The 21936-nt window shown below is 39.8% G+C and overlaps 1 protein-coding gene across 6 annotated transcripts in view; it reads right to left on the minus strand.

Annotated features, from left to right (window-relative positions):
• spata20 (spermatogenesis associated 20) overlaps positions 1-21936 on the minus strand; it is a 101094-nt gene that overhangs the window by 59956 nt on the left and 19202 nt on the right. For all 6 annotated transcript variants that reach the window (XR_007937893.1, XR_007937892.1, XR_007937891.1 and 3 more), the window contains exons 8-12: positions 21801-21905; positions 21084-21158; positions 13532-13744; positions 13032-13224; positions 6041-6209 (exon numbers count right to left, since the gene is read on the minus strand). Coding sequence is in view for 2 of the 6 variants with exons in the window: in XM_051939221.1 (XP_051795181.1) it covers positions 6041-6209; positions 13032-13224; positions 13532-13744; positions 21084-21158; positions 21801-21905 (755 nt within the window). In the remaining 4 variants the exon portion in view is untranslated. The remainder of the gene's footprint in view (positions 1-6040; positions 6210-13031; positions 13225-13531; positions 13745-21083; positions 21159-21800; positions 21906-21936) is intronic.

Here is a 21936-nt window from a genome sequence, read left to right on the forward strand (position 1 = left end):
CCACTGTATGTTTAATGTCCAAATTAAATATGAGTCATTCCTTATCATTTCAACCAGTGGTCCCCACCTGACCCTCTCAGATTTTGCTAAGTTTTTACATACATTTAGTACATTATATATGATGGGACAATCCAAAATTTGAATGCTTTATTGTCATTAGTTTCAAAGTTATGGCCATTTGAAGTAGGTAGGGGGTACCCTATTATTGCAGCCAAAATTAAGACTTGGGTCATTCCAGGTGAAATGACCAGATATTCTTTGGGGGTGTTGCTATACCATCTTCAAATTAGTCCTAAATTTGCATGCCATTAGATAGTCACAAAAATACTTTCTATGCAAAATTGTAGGCCTGTAGCTCAAATAGTTTCTGAGTTGTGGGGGTCTGAAATTTTCAGAATTTGGGCTATAAAAAGCCTCACCAGCGTTTTTTGCATCTTTAAGTGGTTATTTCTCAGCCTCTACACATACCAGAGAGCTGTGAGTTGGTAGACAAGGCCTCTGCATGTAGCTAGTGCCCCACAAACATCCTCAGATTTTTCCCTACACTCTGCAGGCCATGGGGGCTTTCAGATTATGATTATGAGTTTATTTAAGAAGGGACCATGTACAATATTAAACATAAATGTTTCCATTTGATGCATTGTACCAGAGATAGCTTTAAGCTAATTTTCATCTGCAGTCCCCCAGCAAGTCACAATAAAAACATCACATTACGTTATAAAAAAGTACATGACCAGTGAAACAAAATATCTCACACACACACACACACACACACACACACACACACACACACACACACACACACACACACACACACACACACACACACACACACACACACACACACACACACACACACACACACACACACACACACACACACACACACACACACACACACACACAAATGCCAATTAAAAGAACATTGCTAGACTACAATACATGACAGTGAATCAAAACATTATACACACACACACAGGGTTTGCAGCACAGATCTCTATCTTTTGTTGTTCAGAAGTTATAGAAGTCAGAAAATGGTCGAAAATTTCAAGTCTTAATTTTGGCCGCAATTTTAGGGTACCCCCTACCTACTTCAAATGGCCATAACTTTGAAACTAATGACAATAAAGCATTCAAATTTTGGATTTTCCCATCATATATAATGTACTAAATCTATGTAAAAACTTAGCAAAATCTGAGAGGGTCAGGTGGGGACCACTGGTTGAAATGATAAGGAATGACCCATATCTAGTTTGAACATTAAACATACAGTAGAAGGGTTTATAGAAGCAAGTTGTGCTTGGTGTCAAAATTTAGGGAAATTCCTGTAATTTCACATGATGTCTTTTATTTTTTGATACCACCTATCTCACATGCTGATATTGACCTTTGAATCCGAAGGTCGGACAGATATTTTTGATTTTTAGCTGTTCATATTTCATGCATTACATACCATAGCACTTTCATTTTATACAGATCCAATCCTTAGACAGCCAAATTATACCACATAAAATTTCTAATGGATATGATGATCAGTTTTTGTGTAATGGGTGGCCAAATGTAGCAGTTTAGAAGTTTGTGATGGATAAAATTGCAACTTTGTCATTCTCTGTAACATGCAATTATAAATATAAAGTAAATATTTTCACATTTCTGAGGACTATAGGTCACTGTGAAATGATTCTGAAAATTTCAGATGTCTATCTTTTGTTGTTCAGAAGTTACAGAAGTCTGAAAATGATCGAAAATTTCAAGTCTTAATTTTGGCCACAATTTTAGGGTACTCCCTACGTACTTCAAATGGCCATAACTTTGAAACTAATGACAATAAAGCATTCAAATTTTGGATTTTCCCATCATATATACTGTACTAAATGTATGTAAAAATTCAAAAGCAAAATCTGAGAGGGTCAGGTGGGGACCACTGGTTGAAATGATATGGAATGACCCAAGCGTAAGGTGGGAAAGTGGACCAAGACAGTTTGTTCCATTTACCTGTGCAAGCAACTCAGCAACACCTGATTAGGTTAAATGGGAATAGTGCAGGCTCACGTTTTACTAAGGCAAATGCATTAAAGGACAGGAAGACACGCAGGCAGCTCTCAGGACTAATGGCAAAGAAAGATTGTGATAGACATAAAGTAGGTGTTTGTAGTACACTGCTAATTTGCTAGTGAGTGAAATTTATTTGGGAACTGGTAAGTGGGATCAAAGTTAAATTTTTAATATTTCCTTTGGAATCTGAATTTCGAACTGGTTGCGAGTTGAAACCATTTCCTTATGTTCAACCCTACTCATGACACTATTGGAATACAGCTACAGCTCAGGTTCAGGGATCAGGTTTACTTACTGTCGGGGAGGTAGTATGATACATGATAACTGTGTTGGTGCTGTTGCCGGATATATCCACTGCTGTCCAAAATCTATTAACGCAAGCTACACTGAATGACATGTTCCTTAATTATCATGAGCATGGGCATTGCAGTTTATTCAGATCCAATCCAATATGATTTTGAGCATCAACATTTCTAATCAAATGCTAGAAAGAGTGTACAACAGATGCACTACTACACTTCACATTTGCCAAAACAAAACAAAAAAAACTGCAGCGCCTAGCAGATTTAGAAAATGATAGTCTTTTTAATAGTAAAACACATTATTTGTGAGCTGTTTTGAAAGATTTGCATATTTAATCACAAGTGAGCTTGGGGCTGAGAGCCACAGGAATGGTAGGGAAGTGGAACATTGATGAAAGATCAACTAGAGCATTGTTCATTTTGGCCTTTTGAAGGATTTCGTGATTAGAAAAATGCATAATATTGCATACATTCTGTGCCTTTTGTGTTAACTGCAAATGTTAATTCAAACACTACGTAGACCAAAGTATATTGTATGGGTTTGCAGCACTTTATGTCTGAAACGGTTTGTATTGACTTAGAAAATGTCCCTCATTTCTAATTCAGGAAATGTTGAAGTTACTCTAAACAATGACTTTCAATTAACTGTTAACTAAATAGTGTGCTTCCAACTTTGTAGCAACAGTTTAGAAAAGAGACCTTTTCCTTCTGCAGAAACAAAAACTCAGTTAGCTATAATTGCTGCTAAATGCCATGCAAAACAGACTGAATGTGACCAAACAGGTTGGCAAGCCAATTAATAATGACTCAACATCACTATTGACCCACTAGGAACACTACTTGCCTCTGTCTCAGTGCACCCACTCAGGCCTCCCTCTGCTCCCTGAGGACACTAAAAAAAACTCTCAATCATCTTGTGTCAGGCAAGGCCCACAGAAAATCTATGGCATCAGCTCCTCAACATTTCCACAGCCTATTAACCCAGTTAGTCTCAGCACCTACCATTCCTCTTGGTAAATTAGCCCACAGCCCATGTGTGCCTGGTATGACAGAGTGATTTACCCATGTTTTGAAATGAAACCAGGTTTGAGCAAAGGGCCTTGGTAAGCATTCTCAGTGCTGACACCATCCTGAACTGGACAATTATGAATGAGACAAAGGCTGTGAAACAAGGCCAAGCGTGTTTAGGCAAAAGTGTGTACTGGTTCATGCATATGTTTGAAACTGTGTGCCTTTCATCATGTGTGTTTTGGGACTCCTGGCATATTTTTCTGCTGATTCTGTGGCATTTCATACTCACTCATTCACAGTAAGTCGGGCACAGGGCTAGCCAACAGAACGAGGACACCTGGACTGGTGGTGTATAATCAACAAGAGACAATGTGTGTTTGTGTGTGTGCCCTGATGCTTCCAAAACATTTTCAGTCTCATCTACTGAATGAATTATAACATTTTCATGCACTTGTATGATCTGGACAGTTTAGGCTTTTAGAGTAACCTTACTACTTACGCAGGCGCAAATAAAAAGGTATCGTAGCCCTTCAAAATTACTGGTTTTCAGCATCTAGTTTAGTGTTAAAAAATTCATTAAACATTCACAGTGCGGGTGCAAAAAGTAAGTGAACTCTTGGATTTAATAACTGGTGGAGCATCTATTGAAAGTAATAACCTCAAAAAAAAGTGTTTCGAGTGGCTGTGAATCAGAGGTGCAAAACATCCAAGAGGAATTATAAACCATTTTTTCTTACAGAACTGCTTCAGCTCAGTCATATTCTTAGACTGTCTGATGTGAATGACTCCCTTAAGGTAATTCCAAACCTACAATAACAAAACTATTTGGTCCGAGCTCTGACTGGGCCTCTCCGAAGGGCGGATTTTCTTTGTGTAAAGCCATTTATTTCTATGACATCTTGATATGAGCTATTCAAACCCAGAGGTAGCAAAGCAGCTCCAAGTTATGATGCTCTCACTACCGTACTTCACCTTTAGGATGATGTTCTACGAGTTGGCATGCAGTGCCCTTTATAAGAACCCAGGCAGCGTATTAAAAGTGATTGAGGGGTTCACTTACTTTTTTAAACCTACACTGGGAATGTTTGAATGATGTATTGAAAATGACCAAAAAAAACAGAAAGATTTTTTTGATATCAGTTAAAATACAATATTTATTATTCTAACACAGATAGTTTAAAAGCATTGTATGTTTTACTGTTCACATCATTTAATGTCGACTTTTAAGCCAGTACTACCAACAAAATTTCATTATGTCACTGGTGAAAACTAATTGCATAATGACATTAAGGATTCCTGAGCTTGATCAAAGTCTGACCACATTTGAAGGCACATTTATACCAAAATGTAGATAATTCCTAAAGGTTCACTTAATATGAGTCGTTGCTGTACATCATGTGGATAAGAAAGTGTGTTTACTTACTTTGTGTTAGGCTAAGGTGTTAAAGATATTTGGTCTAGGATATGTAGTTCAGATTACTAACGGAGAAACCATGTTTCTTGGCAACGATTGACTTAGTCAAAATATAAGATAAAATTAAGATAATAGGCCTATATAATCTTCCACAGAAGAAGAGTATGTTTACTGTAGAAGACTACAATTGAAACACATGTATAGAGCAAAGAAAAACATACACAAGCATATCCTCCCACTGCAGGCGCTCTTGTCTCACTACACTGTCAATTTTTGTCCAGGAATAAAACTCTTCAACATTATAAGAAATTCAGCAGGCGTCTATAATCCACTTAAGACATGGGAAATCTCGTTTCAATCTTTAAGGCTTGAAGAGAAATGAAATTACTGACCTGCTGCATGTAAATGCAGCTTTACCATAACCTGGTTACTGTTGCACATGTGAGCATGTTCTCTGACGTCTGTTTGTAACCTGATTTATCCACATTTCCTGGTTTCCTGTTTGCATATAAACAGTCATCCTGGCACAGTACAACTGCCTTTGGCTTCTATATGCTGCACCGAATTTGCCACATCATTTCTACCAACAAAACTACGAAAGAAACAAAATACTTTTTCAGGGATAAAGGGAAAGGAAACATAAAACTAAGCTGTTTAAGCGTAAAGGCAAGTTAAATATAACACATTGGCCAAAATGTTAATTCTTATTATGATGCAGGATAGACTGTTAAAATTAACCTGCTGAGTTTCTGACCACAAGTACACCTTTAAAAAAGGTACAAAGAGACAATGCTCTGATGAACAGGCATCTGCGTTGTTTGCACTTCACTGAACTAAAAAATAAAGAACAATCGCCTCTGCAGTTTTATGAGCCAACATATGCATTCAACAATATTTTCTGGTGTGAACTGAACACAAACAGAGTATCTAAAGATACTTTAAATGATTACAACTTTATTAGTTTGTCTGAGACCACTGAAGCCTACTAAAAATCCAATTTAAAGTTAGGAAAATAGTCTTAGACATTATTTATTCAGAGTTTAACTCGAAAACTCAGCTAATCTACTTCATCAGGATTGTGTGGGTGCAATTTGATCAAATTGGACAAACAGTAGGCTGGGAATAAAGGCAATCAACCCACCAACTGCTACCATATTCTTAATCCATTCCTGATTTTTCTTTTTAATAAACTGAGCACTGCCTGCTTCAAACCACTCAGAGGACCACTGCTATATTTAATCAAAAATCTCTCTCTTACATCTGTTGTACTTCCATCTGGTCTCCACGGTAGCAAGATCGGAGGATGGTCTGCCTCTCAGCATCCCACAGGTGCTCCTTTAGGAAGTTGCCTCCCTGCACCGCTCTCTCCAGTAAGGCCTTGTCCTCCACCACAGCTCCAACTCGAGCATAGGCCGACAGCATCAAGCCTGACAGACAGGAAGCAGCCAGTGATGTTGATGCTGGTAGTGGTGGTTGTATACAGTATGCTACATTACGTATAGCTAATCTTAAAACATAGTACTCTCTCTCCACTGAGGTACCAATTAGGGATGGGCGATATGACGATAGATATTGTCTATCGTTTTATGTGAAGATCCTATTGTTTATATCGCAGTGTCGCAAAACACGCTTTACGGTAGTATTTTACGGCACCGACGTGAATTATGGCAAGCCCAGGCACGTGGCCAGTGTTGCCAACTTAGCGACTTTCTTGTTAAATCTAGCGACTTTCCAAAGCGTCCTAGCGACTTTTTTTTTTGGTCAAAAGCGACTAGCGAGACAAATCTAGCGACTTTTTGTGCCGTTTAGGAGACTCTGACAGGAAAACTCGGATCATTCTGCAGTTACTGTCCTCAACAAGCAGCAGGTGCTGCTGCGAGCTTCTCCCCCTCCCAAAGCACAGGCTGTCAGTCCAGTAACCCCGCAGCAGTCCCAGTGTCTGATTAGGAGAGACCCACATCACTCCGTGGCCAGACGGCAGATGAATCGCACATGCGCAAAGTCACTACAGATCCCATCAAGACTTACGGAACAGAATATAAATGAAAATGTTTCTTCACTGTCATACTAAAATAAACCACAGCATTTAGCCTCTAGTTCAAAAACATATTTTGGGTGTTTTATACTCATTTTTTGGTCTCTTCCACAACGTTATTCCTCTCTCCTACAACGTTGATTACAATTACATGCAAACTGGGAAATACGCAAATTAGGCGATGACGTCATTTAGCGACTTCTAGCGACTTTTAGGTTATCACCTGAAAAATATGCTATATGCCATATGTATATCGTATCGGGATATAAAATAAGCTTTATCGAGATATAAAATTTTGGTCATATCGCCCAGCCCGAGTACCAATGTGTATCTAACCCACAGTCCCTGATTAGTTATTATTCCCACTCTTTGAATTTTCCCTTTTCTCTTCCATTCCTTCTCTCATCCCATCTACATCCATTCCATCCTCCCTCCATCCTCTTTCATGTACTGTATCAAAGCTGTATCAAATCTTAGGGAGCGTACAGCCTGGTCTTCAAAGTATTGCAGCAGAGGACAGGTGATTAATCGAGAGCTTTCTTCATTAGAGAGAAGAAAGAGCTGTGCATCTAATTGGAAAGTTCTTGGGATCGCAGAGCCTCATTACCTCACTAACACACTCTGTCGTGAGACGTCAGTGCTGGGAGCTAAGTTTGTGTGTGTACGCATGTGTTTATGTATGTGTGTGCTTTTGTAATTAATCACATCGGAGACAATGTGCTGGACAAACAGTGTTAAGGAGTGTCCAAATTGGCATCACACTAACGCAGAATGACAACAAGTGCCTATAATACTGTACGTATATTGTGATTCTGTAGACAATAAATGTGTCCAATATTAGTGATAATAATAATAATAATAATAATAATAATAGAGAAAGAAGCACCTGACATCCATCAATTCACTACTAATCAGATAATATAATATGGTTTGCTAGCGCTGAAGGTACAGAGGCATAGAGGTGGATAACCAGCATACTGATACTGAGCCAACTAAACCAAAGATTTCACTTTTTTTTTTAGTCATCCAATCAACGAGTGAAACATTCAGGTCAAAAATTTCTCTCTCTAGAGCAGGGGTGTCGAACTCAGTTCCTGGAGGGCCACTGTCCTGCATGTTTTAGATGTTTCCCTCTTCCAACACACCTGATTCAAATGATCAGCTTATCATCAAGCTCAGCAGAAGCCTGATAACGAGCCTGATCATTTGAATCAGGTATGTTGGAAGAGGGAAACATCTAAAAAATGCAGGATAGTGGCTCTCCAGGAACGGAGTTTGACACCCCTGCTCTAGAGTGTATAACACTTCCACACTTGGTGAAAAAGTTTGCAGAAAACAACTATGTTGAATGTATTTAAAGTATTTGTTATGGTACTCCTGTTCAGATATGGATAATATTTAGTGACAGTGATCTGCCGATAATACTTTGTGCATGAGCTTAACTTGGCGATCTTCTTTCTGGAGAAAAATAGCATCATTGAAAAAAATAACAGCAGTGGCCAAGCTTTCCTTCTCCACCTGAACTGAGAAGAATTGTGAGTCAATTGCTCCACAATTAAGATAAAATTAGATGTACTACGCATCCTGGAAGTGTCACTCATGTTGTAAACAAAACACAACATGCCAGATGAAAAAACGCAGCCACCACCGTCTTGAAAACTCTCTTAACTATATTTAAGCTATTGTTCTGACTAATGCATTTAATGCTGTCCTTCTCATTAAGGCTGTCAATGCTGTAATATGCGGGGTTAGTTGGGGCTGCACATTTGAAAGTAGTCATTTATCAACATCTTGCAGTGTGTTGTCATAGTTATTATGTTTATTCATAACTGCTGCAAAGTAAGACAATTCTCATGCTTCCTTTGGAGGTGTTTCAATTTCCAAATCTAACACCACCATGAATCTGTACAGCAAAACAGCCATGTAGAATCATGTTAATATCTCTTTTCCCTCAGAAATAAGAAGTGGAACATCTTTTGGTGACTGATAGAAGTTCGACAGCTATCAATACTGATTATTCAGTTAGCCTTATAGAGAAACAGGGTGCAGAGATTTGAAAGTTGGGTCTTCGGCCTTGAGTTGAAGTGACAGGTTTTGTATCAAGGCAGACATATGTGCAACTGATTAGTTCACCTAAACTTGTGTGAATTGAGATTCAGATCTTGAATCGTGATTTTGCCCCGAAAGATCATTATATGGCTAAAGATGACATTTTAAAGCGATATTTTGGGCCATATACAGATCTTTTATCAATTAGTGATAATTATGCAATGCTATCAATTACAGAACAACAGTTTGGAGAATTTTTCCAATAATGACTGCTGCTGACATCAATTTTAAATGTTATTGCGCTGTTTAACATAAGTAGAAATTAGGGATGCACCGATCCCGATACCAGTATCGGGTATCGATCCGATACGAGGCATGAGAGTATTCGTACTCATAAAATGGCGACCACGACACCGACAGACTTGGTTGCAGGGCGGGCAGTGACCGTCTTTTAAGGCTGGGCGATATGGCCTAAAAAAAATTCTCAGATTTTTTCATTAAAAAAATCCCAATTCACGATTTATTCGATTTTTTTTTACCCCCTACCAAAAACCGATTTGCAAATGACAAATAAATTGTTCAAAACAAGTGATGCTACATAACCCGAACCAATTCCAAACAAGTAAAACACTCGAAGAGCGCAGTACTCCGTCAAGGATGCTCAGTTGACGTATCATTTCCGACAAATGAAATCTTCAATAAACAATTACGCTGTGCTAAGTCCAGACATATGCTATGCATGTGCATGTCATGTATTTATACCGGATCACATGTAAATTACTCTTATAAAGGTCTGTTGATCAGTTCATCAATTTTGGCAAGCCTTTGCTTTGCTCATGTTAAAATAAGCGTTCCCTCCAGGCTTTTATTTTGAAGGCGTATTTTTAATGCAACGGACATTTATTTTGCAACCATTCCAGCGGCACAGGAAGTGATTCTCGAAGAAGAGGTTTCTTGACATGACGAAGACGCTGCCGAAAGTCCAAAAATTCACATAAAGATGAAAGAACACAGTTCCACGCTGTTGCTGTTTAGCAAAGGATGTGTTTAAACTTAGAAGCAGCTGGAATGGGGACAAGAAAGGAGTGAAAGACAGAAGGGTGAATTTGTGTTCAAAATAAGGCTGAACATAAATAAAGGCTTTGTGAAACATCAGGAGCCTCACCGTCATTCGTCCCCACTCTCACACACATCGACATTAAGTACAAACTTGAATTAATCGATAAAATCGATTTATCGCCCAGCCCTACCGTCTTTATATACAGTCTATGGCAGCGACGAGTCATGTCAGCAGTGTGGAACTATTTTCAGGTGAATGAGAGCGATAAAAACAAAGCAGAATGCAAATTATGTCCAGCAAAAGTCTCCAGAGGAGGAACAAAATCTACCGCTTACAACACAAGCAACTTCAAATTAAACATTTGAAATCCAAGCACGACACAGAATATAAGGAGTTCACTCACAACATCGACAAGAGACAATCAATTTTGCAGCAGACGCTGTCTAAGTGGGAGAAAATGTCCAGAGGCAACCCACGTGTGGTCAAAAATCACAGATGCTCCAGCTGAGTATATTTCCCTGAATGACCAGCTACTGTCCGTGGTCGATAATTGGGGATTCCGACGTCTTCTCTGTATACTGGAGCCGAGGTATGAAATTTCTAGCTGTACCCATATCACAGACACAGTGCTACTGAAGCTGCATGACTTCATGAAAAAACACATTCACAACCTGTTGCATGATGTTAAAACTTTAAGCTTCATCATGGACATATGGAGCAGCAGCGTCAGCCCAATGTCTCTCATCAGCCTGGCTGCACAGTGGATCGACAATGATTTTAAGCTGCATAAGGCCATACTGCATGCAAAACAATTCAGAGGTTCAGATACTGGCCAAGCCATTGCAGATGACTTTGATGTTATGCTTCAGATGTGGGGCATTAATAAAAGTGCAGTCCATGTTGTGGTACGAGAAGAACATGGTGAAAGCCATGAGTGATGCTTCGAGCCTCCCGTGTGTCACACACACCATTCAGCTGGCCGTAAACGAGGGCCTGCTGGTTCAAAGAAGTTTAGCTGATGCAGTGAGACAAAAACCGCAACAGACTCACAGCTGAAAATGCAGAGAAGCTTCTTTTTATCAAAAAGAACCTGCACCTCACTTACACAAAACAGGTTTAATCATCACAGACAGATGTTGTGATGACATGTTGATCACTTGAGATACTCAGCCACAGTTTTATGTTGTTTCTTGAATGAATATTTTGAGCAAGTTTTGAATTTAAATATGTGACAAAGTTGTTAAAAACAGACGCAGAAAGTGACAATTTTGCACTCAGGTTTTTTTTGGTGATGTGTGGCAGTGCCATGTTTAAAGCACTTTTGTTAAATGTCAGCACTCAGTATATGACACAGTTTTACTGAAATCTTACAGTATGTGTGGGCCATGTTTATAAAAGTACTAATGTTGAATGTCAGTATATGCCAATTTTGTTAAATTTTATTCGTACTGCACTGAAACTTGTGACAGTCACCTATGTACAAGAAAATGTACTGAGGAACGTTGTTCAACTAACATATCTGTGAAAAAAAAAGTCAAAGTAACTTTATATGTAATGACGTAAGCACTTGGTATCAGTGAGTACTCAAATGCAAGTACTCGTACACTACTCGTTTTGGGAAAAAAGTGGTATCGGTGCATCCCTAGTAGAAGTGGCATATTGACAGTAGGGCTGCAACAACGAATCGATAAAATCGATAATAATCGATTATTAAAAGCGTTGGCAACGAATTTCATTATCGATTCATTGTATCGCGTGATTCATACATGACTCGCCATGTCGCGGAGCCGTCTACTTCACCTGCAAAGCGAGTTCAACAGAGGTGGAGGCAGAGCGGAGGCGGTGTTTTCAAAGGAAGAGTAAATTCAACAAATGAAACGTGACTGACACACAGAAAACAGTTTCTCAAAACAAAAAAACATGTCGCTTGTTCACTACATGTGATTTTCCCGCAAGGCAACGCACGCATCTGAACATCGCACAGATGGCGGACGTCATGAGCGGACCACTATGTGGTCATGTAACCGTGCTTTCAGCTTGACCGTCGGACAGAGGAGTCTGATAAACACAGCGGGTCGGCGGCAAACATTCTGTATTATTTTGAAAACAATTAAGCAAAAAATATTTTTGAAATCATTAGAAGATGAATAAGCTGCAGCAGCTGATGCTGTCCCTGGTTTAGTTCACCGAAGGCTAGTTTAGATGTTTGAGGACAGAAGTTGTTCAGTCTACTTTATGCAAATGAGCTGCAGGTAAACATACCGGATCGCAGCTGGAAACGCACCGCAACCGGACCAGCATGCCACCAACGGTGTGTGTCATCTCGTGGACACACACTTTAAGTCACTACATTATCCTGCATTTGTTCCACTTTAAAATGAGGAAATGAAATGTCAGTAGACTATTTCTGTTAGCTTGCCTGATGCTGGCTTTTGCTTGTTAGCTGATTAATAACAGTGATAGGGCGTGTGTGACTGTGAGAGATGTTTTTTATTTCACTTTAATCAGCTTAAGCATGGTTTGGATATGTATTATAAATAAACGTAACTTGCACACAGGGGTGGTAATAATTTAAAGATTGAGCCTTAAGTTTTAAATTTTCAGACAAAGTCTGAGTGAAGACACTGGTCTGTGTTGGAGTGAGGCAGGATGAATTGCACTGACAGGCTTCATGATGAGAAAGACCTCATGTACACCACAGCAAGCAGCTGTCTCACTGAGAGCATCCTCAACATGATGGTCACTGACATGAGCCCTCTGTTGATGGTTGAAGACAAAGACTTCACTACAATGATCTTATTTGCTCTGTCATTCCAAATCTTCGATTTCTGAATAAAAAAGCAGAAATTAAAAATGTATTTTTTTTATCCGATTCATCGATTAATCGAAAAAAAATAATCGACCGATAAATTGATTATTAAAATAATCCTTAGTTGTAGCCCTAATTGACAGTAAAACTTTATCAACAATACATCCAGTAAAAAACACTTTCCTATACTGGCAACTGCAGTAACCTATCTTGTTAGGACCTATTAACTAGGGGCCATTTGAATGTTTGGAGATGGTGTTAAAAAAGATCTACAAAGCTGCAGTGTAAAATTTTACCATTCCAGGAGGCCAGCATCTTGGTGTCCAGATGTGGGCGTGGCCGGCTCTTCCTCACTTCTGCCATTCTGGCTCTAGCAGTGGCCAGGAGCTCACTGACTTTTTCAACACTGATGCCAAAGTGAGCAGCTGTTAACTCGACTGAATAACGCACGATCAGTACATTCTGGCCCTGCAGCTCCCCGTGGGGGTCCTGGCAACATACAGTACAGAAAATAAGAGGGTATTCACAGAAAGTGACCCATACTAACTGCAACAGATGCCATGTTAATGCCTTAGTAGAACACCTTTAACACAACAAAGTCCTGTCTGAATAAAATATAACTAGCACTTACCAGTTAGCACATCATTTTTTTTGTATTTGTGTGATTAGTTTTGGAGAGACATTATAAAATTTCTGAAAATTAGGAGTCATTTATTAACTTTTTGATAACTACAAACAAAGCAGGAGTTACTAATGCTACATGTGACATATAATACACAAACAAAATTATAAGTACCTGTTCTGGAGCAACATTGCCTTGTTCTTTGACCCCATAGTGGTGCATAAAGATGTCTGCCAGTGTGGCAGATCCAGTGGCACCCTCCGCCACATCTGGCAAGATTTCACGAACTTCGGATGCCGTCCATACACAGAAAGCCCCTTCTCGCTTCTCTGGTCCCCCTGATGCGGAAACAGAGTCTGCATCCTCTGCACTATAGAAACCTCCAGACTGTTTCAGAGAATACATGGGAATGGTAGCATTGGAAAGGAGAGTGAGAGCTGTTGTTTAATGCCAAGATGATCAAAGATAAAACATAGTACAGTGTATCAGTTAACAGATATGTACAGAATGTATGTCATATTTAGTTCTCAAACTACATCGTCTGTGCATACACAATGGCGAGCACCTAGCTGAGAAGCTATATAAAATTTAGAAAAGATGTGAACTAGGAAAGCTCAAGATATTTTTTTCAAGTGAAGCTTTTCATCTTTGACTAACCTTGACAAAATCATTTAAAGACTGCTAGTGTGACACTTGGCTGGTGTGAAAGCAAGATGATAATATTTTTGCTGTTAAGAATGGAAAATCCCACTTCATTAGCTCACATTATTCTTGGCTAATATTTTCAACTGAATTTTGACAAGGTTTTACAAAACCACTGCACAGTGTAATACACACAATGACTCCAGCATCAATTTAACCCTTTACAGCTGATATCAGCAAAATAAAAACAGCTGCTGGACAATGAGGTCATAAGTCTTCACTACTGACCAAACAGCTCACAGGAAACAGGTAAAGTGGAGCTCTAACTATTTCATCTTTTCCACAAAGCAGTATTTAACAAAAGTTGAAGGACAGTTTAAATAAAGTCAATGCAGCAGAGGTCAAAATATCTGAACTTTTAGTTCAAAAATGGGTGAATCTCCAAAACCAGTGAATCCTATGTTTCTTGTAATGTAGCTCAAATGTATCCTATACACTGCTCAAAAAAAATTAGAGGAACTCTTTTTAATCGAAGTATTGCATCAAGTCAGTCAAACATGTGGGATACTGATCTGGTCAAGTAAGTAACTGAGGGGGAGTCAGTTTCAGCTGCTTTGGTCTTCATGAAATTAACAACAGGTGAACTAGAGGGGTAACAAACCCCCAAAGCAGGAATGAGTTTACAGGTGAAGGCCACTGACATTTTTTTCCTTCCTAATGTTTTCTGACTGTTTTTCACTAGTTTTGCATTTGGCTAGGGTAAGCAGGGTTCCCGCGGATCCTTAAAAAGTCTTAAAAGGCATTGAATTCATGAATCTAAAATTAAGGCCTTAATTGGCACTAAAATGTCTTAAATCAAGCTTTCAAACATCTTAAAAATATTGACATGTGATAGGTATGATTTTATGATTGAATTTACCGAATGACTCTCGTGGTAACATCGCGCCATCACGATAGCGGAACCAACAAAACAGTGATGTGGTTGCAGCTGGGACTCTAAGAGCAGACGCACGTCGTTCATGTAGCAACTTTGAACCAGATGGGGAAGTGTAAGTTCAATGAAAATTGGTTGTCCAATCGAGAATTTTCTTAATGGCTGAAAGCGGTACCAGGCAACGTGTACGAGGCACGGTGTATTTTGTGCAAGAAGCGTTTCAAACTCGGCACGATGGGATTCAAGGCAGTGGAGTCACACATGCAGAGCGCAAAACACAAAGCCTCAAAATTGAGCTGCCAACAAATGCCAGGTATTTCCCGCTTCTGCTCTACTCTCGTCTCCACCGGGCCTCCACCCCCAGCCCCGACATCAACAACCAGCACCGCAGCACCGCACTCTGTTCAGCTGTATGCCTACATTGAAAGCAGAGGTACTGTGGTGTCTGAACACTGTGACAAAACACCAGTCATATAAGTCAAATGAGGGAGTTGGAGACTTGTTCTCTAACCCTTTGTAATTGATGGTGTTTTTTTTATATTTTAAATTTGTGTTTATTGTGAAATTGGTCTTAAATTTTATTTCAAATGGCATTAAAATGTCTTAAAAAGTCTTAAATTTAACTTGTCTTAAGCTGTAGGAACCCTGGTAAGTGTCACTTCTGGTAGCATGAAGCGATACCTGGATCCTACAGAGGTTGCACAGACAGTCCAACTCCTCCAGGATGGCACTAATGCGTGCCATTGCCAGAAGGTTTGCTGTGTCTCCTAGCACAGTCTCAAGAGCATGGAGGAGATTCCAGGAGACAGGCAGTTAGTCTAGCAGAGCTTGACAGGGCTGTCAAAGGTCCTCAACCCATCAGCAGGACAGATATCTGCTCCTTTGTGCAAGGAGGAACAGGATGAGCACTGCAATATCTCTACAAAATGACCTCCAGCAGACCACTGGTGTGAATGTCTCTGACCAAACAATCCAAAAGAGATGTAATGAGAGTGGTCCAGAGGGGCCAGCGTCCTCTAGTTAGACCCTCCAGACAAACACGATTATGCAATCGTATGAATTCCCGCATTAAACACCAAAATGCCGCTGATTATGTGGGGGTCAATTATTTCCCAAAAGACCGCATAATCCCCGCAAAACAGCGCATAATTCCCACAAGAATCTCACATTTCCACAAAAAAAAAAAGAGAAATATGCGGGTCCCACTTGATTTCACAATCCCCGCATAAAATGAGAACACTATAACCAATATAAATGGAGTTGTGAGTGAGTTTTTATGTGACGCCCGGCCTGACGTCATCAGTTAGCGCATTCACACACACAGACGAGAAGCCCGAGCTGATGCGGAGCGCGGCACTCAGACGAAAAACAAGAATGGCAAATGCTCAAAGATCACATTTACCTACGAATATTTCAGCCAGAGACCAGGCAAAACAGTACCCAGATTTACTGCACGAAAGTAGGGGGAAACTTTTTTGCACCCTGTTCAACATCGTTCTGGAGCACCGAAGAAAATCAACTGTGTTGCAGCACTTCTCCATGACTTCTCCAGGGAGTGTGCTGTGTGAGTACGCTGTGTGGGTGGGTGTGTGTGTGAGTGAAGGAGCGCACTGGGGTGCGTATGCATGTGTGTGGTTAAACCCCAATTACAATTTCTTAAAAAATGAATAGGAAAGTGTTTTAACCTCAGTAAGGGATGTGTGTCCTAGTAACAGGATGTAGGAGAAGAATCACCTTTTTTTCCCAATTCTTACATATTTCGCATTTTTTTGCATATTTCACAACTATTCGCATACTTTGCGACTTTCCGCAATTTCCTCGCATAAAATGGCATAAAAACCCTGCATATTTATTCGCATAATCAAGGATTTTTGCCCGTGTTTTTCTGGAGGGTCTATCTAGTGGCCTCTGTGCCTGCTGACTGGCACAGTGGAGCTCGGTTGGCATTTGCCATAGAACACAGGAATTGGCAGGTCCACCACTGGCGCCCTGTGCTTTTCACAGATGAGAGCAGGTTCACCCAAAGCGCATGTGACAGACATGAAAGGGTCTGGAGAAGCTGTGGAGAATGTTATGCTCCCTGTAACATTGTTCAGCATGACCGGTTTGGTTGTGGGTCAATGATGGTTTGGGGAGGCATATCCATGGAGGGACGCACAGACCTCTACAGGCGGGACAATGGCATTCTGACTGTCGTCAGGTATCAGAATGAAATCCATGGACCTATTGTCAGACCCTACATTGGTGCAGTGGTCCTTGATTGTTTCTGGTGCACGACAATGCCCGGTCTTCTGTGGTAAGAGAACTCATGCAGTTCCTGGAGGATGAAGGAACTGATACCATTAGCTGGCCCCCACGCTCACCTGACCTGAATCTAATAGAACACCTTTGGAACATTATGTTTTGTTCCATCCAACACCATCAGGTTGCTCCTCAGATTGTCCAGGAGCTCATTGATGCCATGGTCCAGTTCTGGGAGGAGATACCCCAGGACACCATCCATCGTCTCATTCAGAGTTTGTCCCGACATTGTCAGGCATGCATACAAGCACATGGAGGACATACAAACTACTGAATACCATTTTGAGTTGCTGCCAAGGATTTTCAGCAAGATGGACTAGCCTGCCACATCAGTTTTTCACTTTGATTTTGGGGTGTCTTGAATTTAGCCCTCCTGGGAGTTGATAATTTTCATTCCCATCAAACAATGTGGCATCTTTTCATTCCTAACACATTATCCAATCCATGTCAATGGAAATATCCAGTTTTTTTCCCCCCGCATTGAAATATGATGTGTTTTCAAAGTGTTCCTTTAATTTTTTTGGCCAGTGTATTTCAGCCTATATGATTGATGAATGTCTAAGGGCAGGTTCACACTGCAGGAGTTTTGAAACCCTAACAGATTTTGAAATTGGATTACATGATAAATAAAAGGAGAAACTTTAGAGACATTACTTTTCTAATCTTAGACATGTACACAGTACAAAAATTGAAAATAATGCCATATCACACACTACAGGATGTTATTAAGATTAGCGTTTCAGAGGGAGCAATCAGGGGTGCAGTGCACCACTTCACAATATCTCATGGGAAAGCACATGCAAACAAAACAGAGACTGTGGGGAAACAACTTGCTGTAACACCAATAATTTTTTGCCGTTTCCTAAAAAAACAAATGTGGAAGATTAAAAAAGTCAGAATTAGAAAATGGTTAGGAAGGTGTGATCAACATAGGTTGTCTACTCTTTAGGGAGAACTGAAGCTGAGGTGTTAGCTATTAGTTTTGTTACATTAATATGCAGCCATCATTAGTCTCAAGAACTATAATGCTTAGTGTTGGTTAAAAACAGTGCAGGCTGCTCCAAGCACGAGCATAATAATCAGAACCAACAATCAAGCTGAATCTGTGAACCACACACATTACCAAACAATCTGGGCCAAACAGCAGTTCAGACCAAGATCCCACACAAGATTCCTGCTGACTGCTGAGTGAAATGGGAGTAAATGTGCCCAAAACTCCTGCAGTGTAAACCCAGTTGCACAAGTGAATATAATCTACAATGCTGGCTTTCTATAATTAAATGAACACAATTGCATGCAATATTAAAGTGTTCTCCACACATATAAAACTCTGCTATGGGTCATTCCAGGTGAGCACTGGTGCGGCAACCACCATCTGGTGAAACCACACGGAATGACCCCTATTAGGAAACAGTCATGTAGATAAAATCACATGGTTTCAATTGGAACACCTTGTTCAGTCTTTTCAAACTAATTTTTGGTCACACACATTTGTGTTGCATGTGCTGCAATAACTGAGTGGAAACTAGAGGCATATCTATGCACAGCCATCTAGTTATCATCTACTGTGGCTTGCATGTAAATCGTGGGGTCGATTGATGAGCAGATGTTGAGCAACTGAGACATTTTAGGTACAATTTTAGGTATATTTTGCCTTTAGGGTAATTCAGGTGAAGAAGAACCTTATTTTACGTGCTATTTTCATGCAGATTTGCACATCATCACACATCAGAAATGCTGCACAACATGAAAGTGAAAGAATGCTCTGTATATTCAAATATTTAAGTGTAATTAAAACACTTCATTGCTAAAATTGTGAAAACTATATTATTTTTTGCCATAATCGTACATTTCTCTACAACCCAACTTTGCAATGCATTCCGTCTGTTCCATTCCATAGCACAGTGAAATTAACAATTAACTCTTGAGTAGGGCTGGGCGATGAATCGAATTAATTCGATTAATTCGCGTTTTTAAAACCTGACGATTTGAAAATTTGCCAAATCGTAAAATCGAGGTGAGCTTAAATATATAACAATACAGATTCTTCTTCTGCCTTTCATGACTTGTGCACTGGCGTTTGCTTCCGCCTCTTATCTCCTTCCGCCAAAACACTCACATCCTCGTCATGGCGGACACAACAGCAGACGAAGAGTTGGTCGCAAGAAAAGGGCCTCATGTTACATCGATTATATGGAAGTTGTTCGGCTTTGACAAGACTGCCACAGAGCAAACTACAGTCATGTGCAAGGTTTGCAAAAGTACTGTGAAAACGAAGAGTAGCAGCACAACTAACTTTTTTTCAGCACCTCCGGCAGAGGCATCCTAAAGAATGGGAAGAGTGCTCACAGCTACGGAAGTGCAGCATGGCTAGCACTAGCCATAGTAAACAGACCGCAAAGAAACAACAAAAATCGATTAAAATCGTAATCATCCAAGATGATTAAAAAAAACAATAATAATAATAATTGAGATGTTATTTTTTGGCCATATCGCCCAGCCCTACTCTTGAGTTATGTTTGTTACATGCTAAGTATGTGTCCACAAATGTAATTTGAGGTGACAAGTTAACTCCATCCATCATAAGAAAAATCTCACTTGACCATGAGATAACAGTACTATAATAGTCTTTGTGTGTTTCGATTTCAGCTGGTAAAACTATAAAAACACAGAATGTGCTTGAGGTCTATAGAACTTTGTTAATTTAACCCTTATCGTCCTCCTGCTGAATTAATAATGTGGGTGAGGGAGGTGTTTGTTGAGTCCTCTGCCTTAAATTAGTTCCATATATCTCTACAGCTCTGAATCACATTGCCATATTCGCGGAGCCATGCCTTCTTTAAAGCAATCTAATCATCACATTGAATGGCTTTGAGTTTAATCCCTCTTGTAACTAAACCATATCCACATGTTCTGTGGTGAATGGTCATACTGCAGAAGATAAAGATTCTCCAGCTGCCATTTCTCTGTGATGTTCAAGTCTGCACAGTCGAGTTGGAATAACCCTGCTGATAGCATCAGGCTTATCTTTATAAAGTTCTCTTCAGAACATAAAAATACATTCTACAATATTTTTTAGAGGATGAGTGGTAGTGACAAGTCAGCTGAATTTTGAATGACAAAAGTAAAGGCATTTATGTAAGCCCTGACAGGGGAAGCTAACATAACTGATTTTTAAGTATGGATATGACAAATCTGAAAATAATCAATTAACGCCTTTCAAGTCCCCATTTATAACAGTGCTATTTAAGCACTCTCTTAGGACCTGAACACTGCAGTGAAAAGTCTTTTTACAGTTGAGAACTCGGGGAGTCTACCTCGTGAAGCAAAGATCCCACCCATTGTATGGCAAAAAAAGCACTGAGTTTGTAGAAAATTACTATTGCGGCATTAATTCATTTGCCTGTAATTACATAATAAGTCTTTTAGAATATAATGATTACAACGAGTGCGGTTTTAATTGTATACCCCATTTGCTGCTGTCGCCTCATTAATCAAAAGGAAAAAAGGCTTGACCCTGAGAGGGGAGCAGGGGTTTAAGAGGCTATTTGTCAACGGGGTCCCACCCCTTGCCCTCGAGGATGTATGAACACAGTGCATGCACACAAATGCACACTTATCATTTCCCAATTGCATGTTTGCACTTTAACAGTAGCAGGAACAGATTTTGTGACAACAGCCCACAAACGTAACCCTAACTTCCATTCTGTTCTTTGCAAACCCCATGCTTTAGGTTATTTCCATTGCTTTGGTGCCCCAGTTGTAAGACATGATCCTGATAAGATCACTAACACAAAAACAGGCACAATTAGGCACACAAATATACCATTAAGACTGTAAAGGATTCACCTTGTCACTCAGGTCTCTGGAGACGTAAAGTAGTATGTCCTTAGCCACATCTGCAAAAAACTGCTCACCGGATACCTGGAAAAGTTTAAATATGCATAACACACCCGCTTAAGAGTTATGATTCAACTTAACATAACTTTATAGATACCATCATGTGAGTTATGTGTGTTATACTCCCTGCAGCATACAGTAAGAATGCTGAGGTAGCCTCTACATCCTCATTAAACAGGGGCATGTATGTGTTTCTGTATGTGCGTTTGTCTGGATGTTTGTGTCCTAATTAAGTTTTTGTTATCCAATCTCTTCACATTAAAAAAGAGAGAGAGAGAGAAAAAAGATGCCAGCACAGCATGCACTCATGAGAAAGCTAAAAACTATGGCATTTTCAGATTCCAATGTTGTTGTTTTTTGCTGCATGGAAATTCAACATTCTCCAGTGCATTGGGAAGAGATTAAAACAGCTTGAGGATAGGTAAAGTAAAAACAAACCTTACAGACTACCCAGTCATAATGTGTGTGAAAGAGAACTTTAATTGTCACTATAAGTGTTTGTATTCACTCTAAAACAAAATAAATATTGGCCAAGTCTCATGCAGAAGATATATGGTTGACAGAGTAATATGGCGATAACTTATGTAGATAAGAGAGCAAGATGGAGGCTAATTAGACTGTCAGATACACAACAGGCCACATTCACAGAGACAACCACAAACACACCTGGGAAGCTGTTATGTAGGCTACAGCCAGCTGAGCCTGGTCGTACAACATCTTTTCAAAATGAGGAACATGCCAGGAGGAATCTGTAGAGTAACGATGAAAACCCTGAGAAAGACATTAAAAGGGATATTGTATT

The sequence above is a fragment of the Acanthochromis polyacanthus genome, chromosome 19 (genome assembly GCF_021347895.1).
Source record: "Acanthochromis polyacanthus isolate Apoly-LR-REF ecotype Palm Island chromosome 19, KAUST_Apoly_ChrSc, whole genome shotgun sequence".
Taxonomy (NCBI): domain Eukaryota; kingdom Metazoa; phylum Chordata; class Actinopteri; family Pomacentridae; genus Acanthochromis; species Acanthochromis polyacanthus.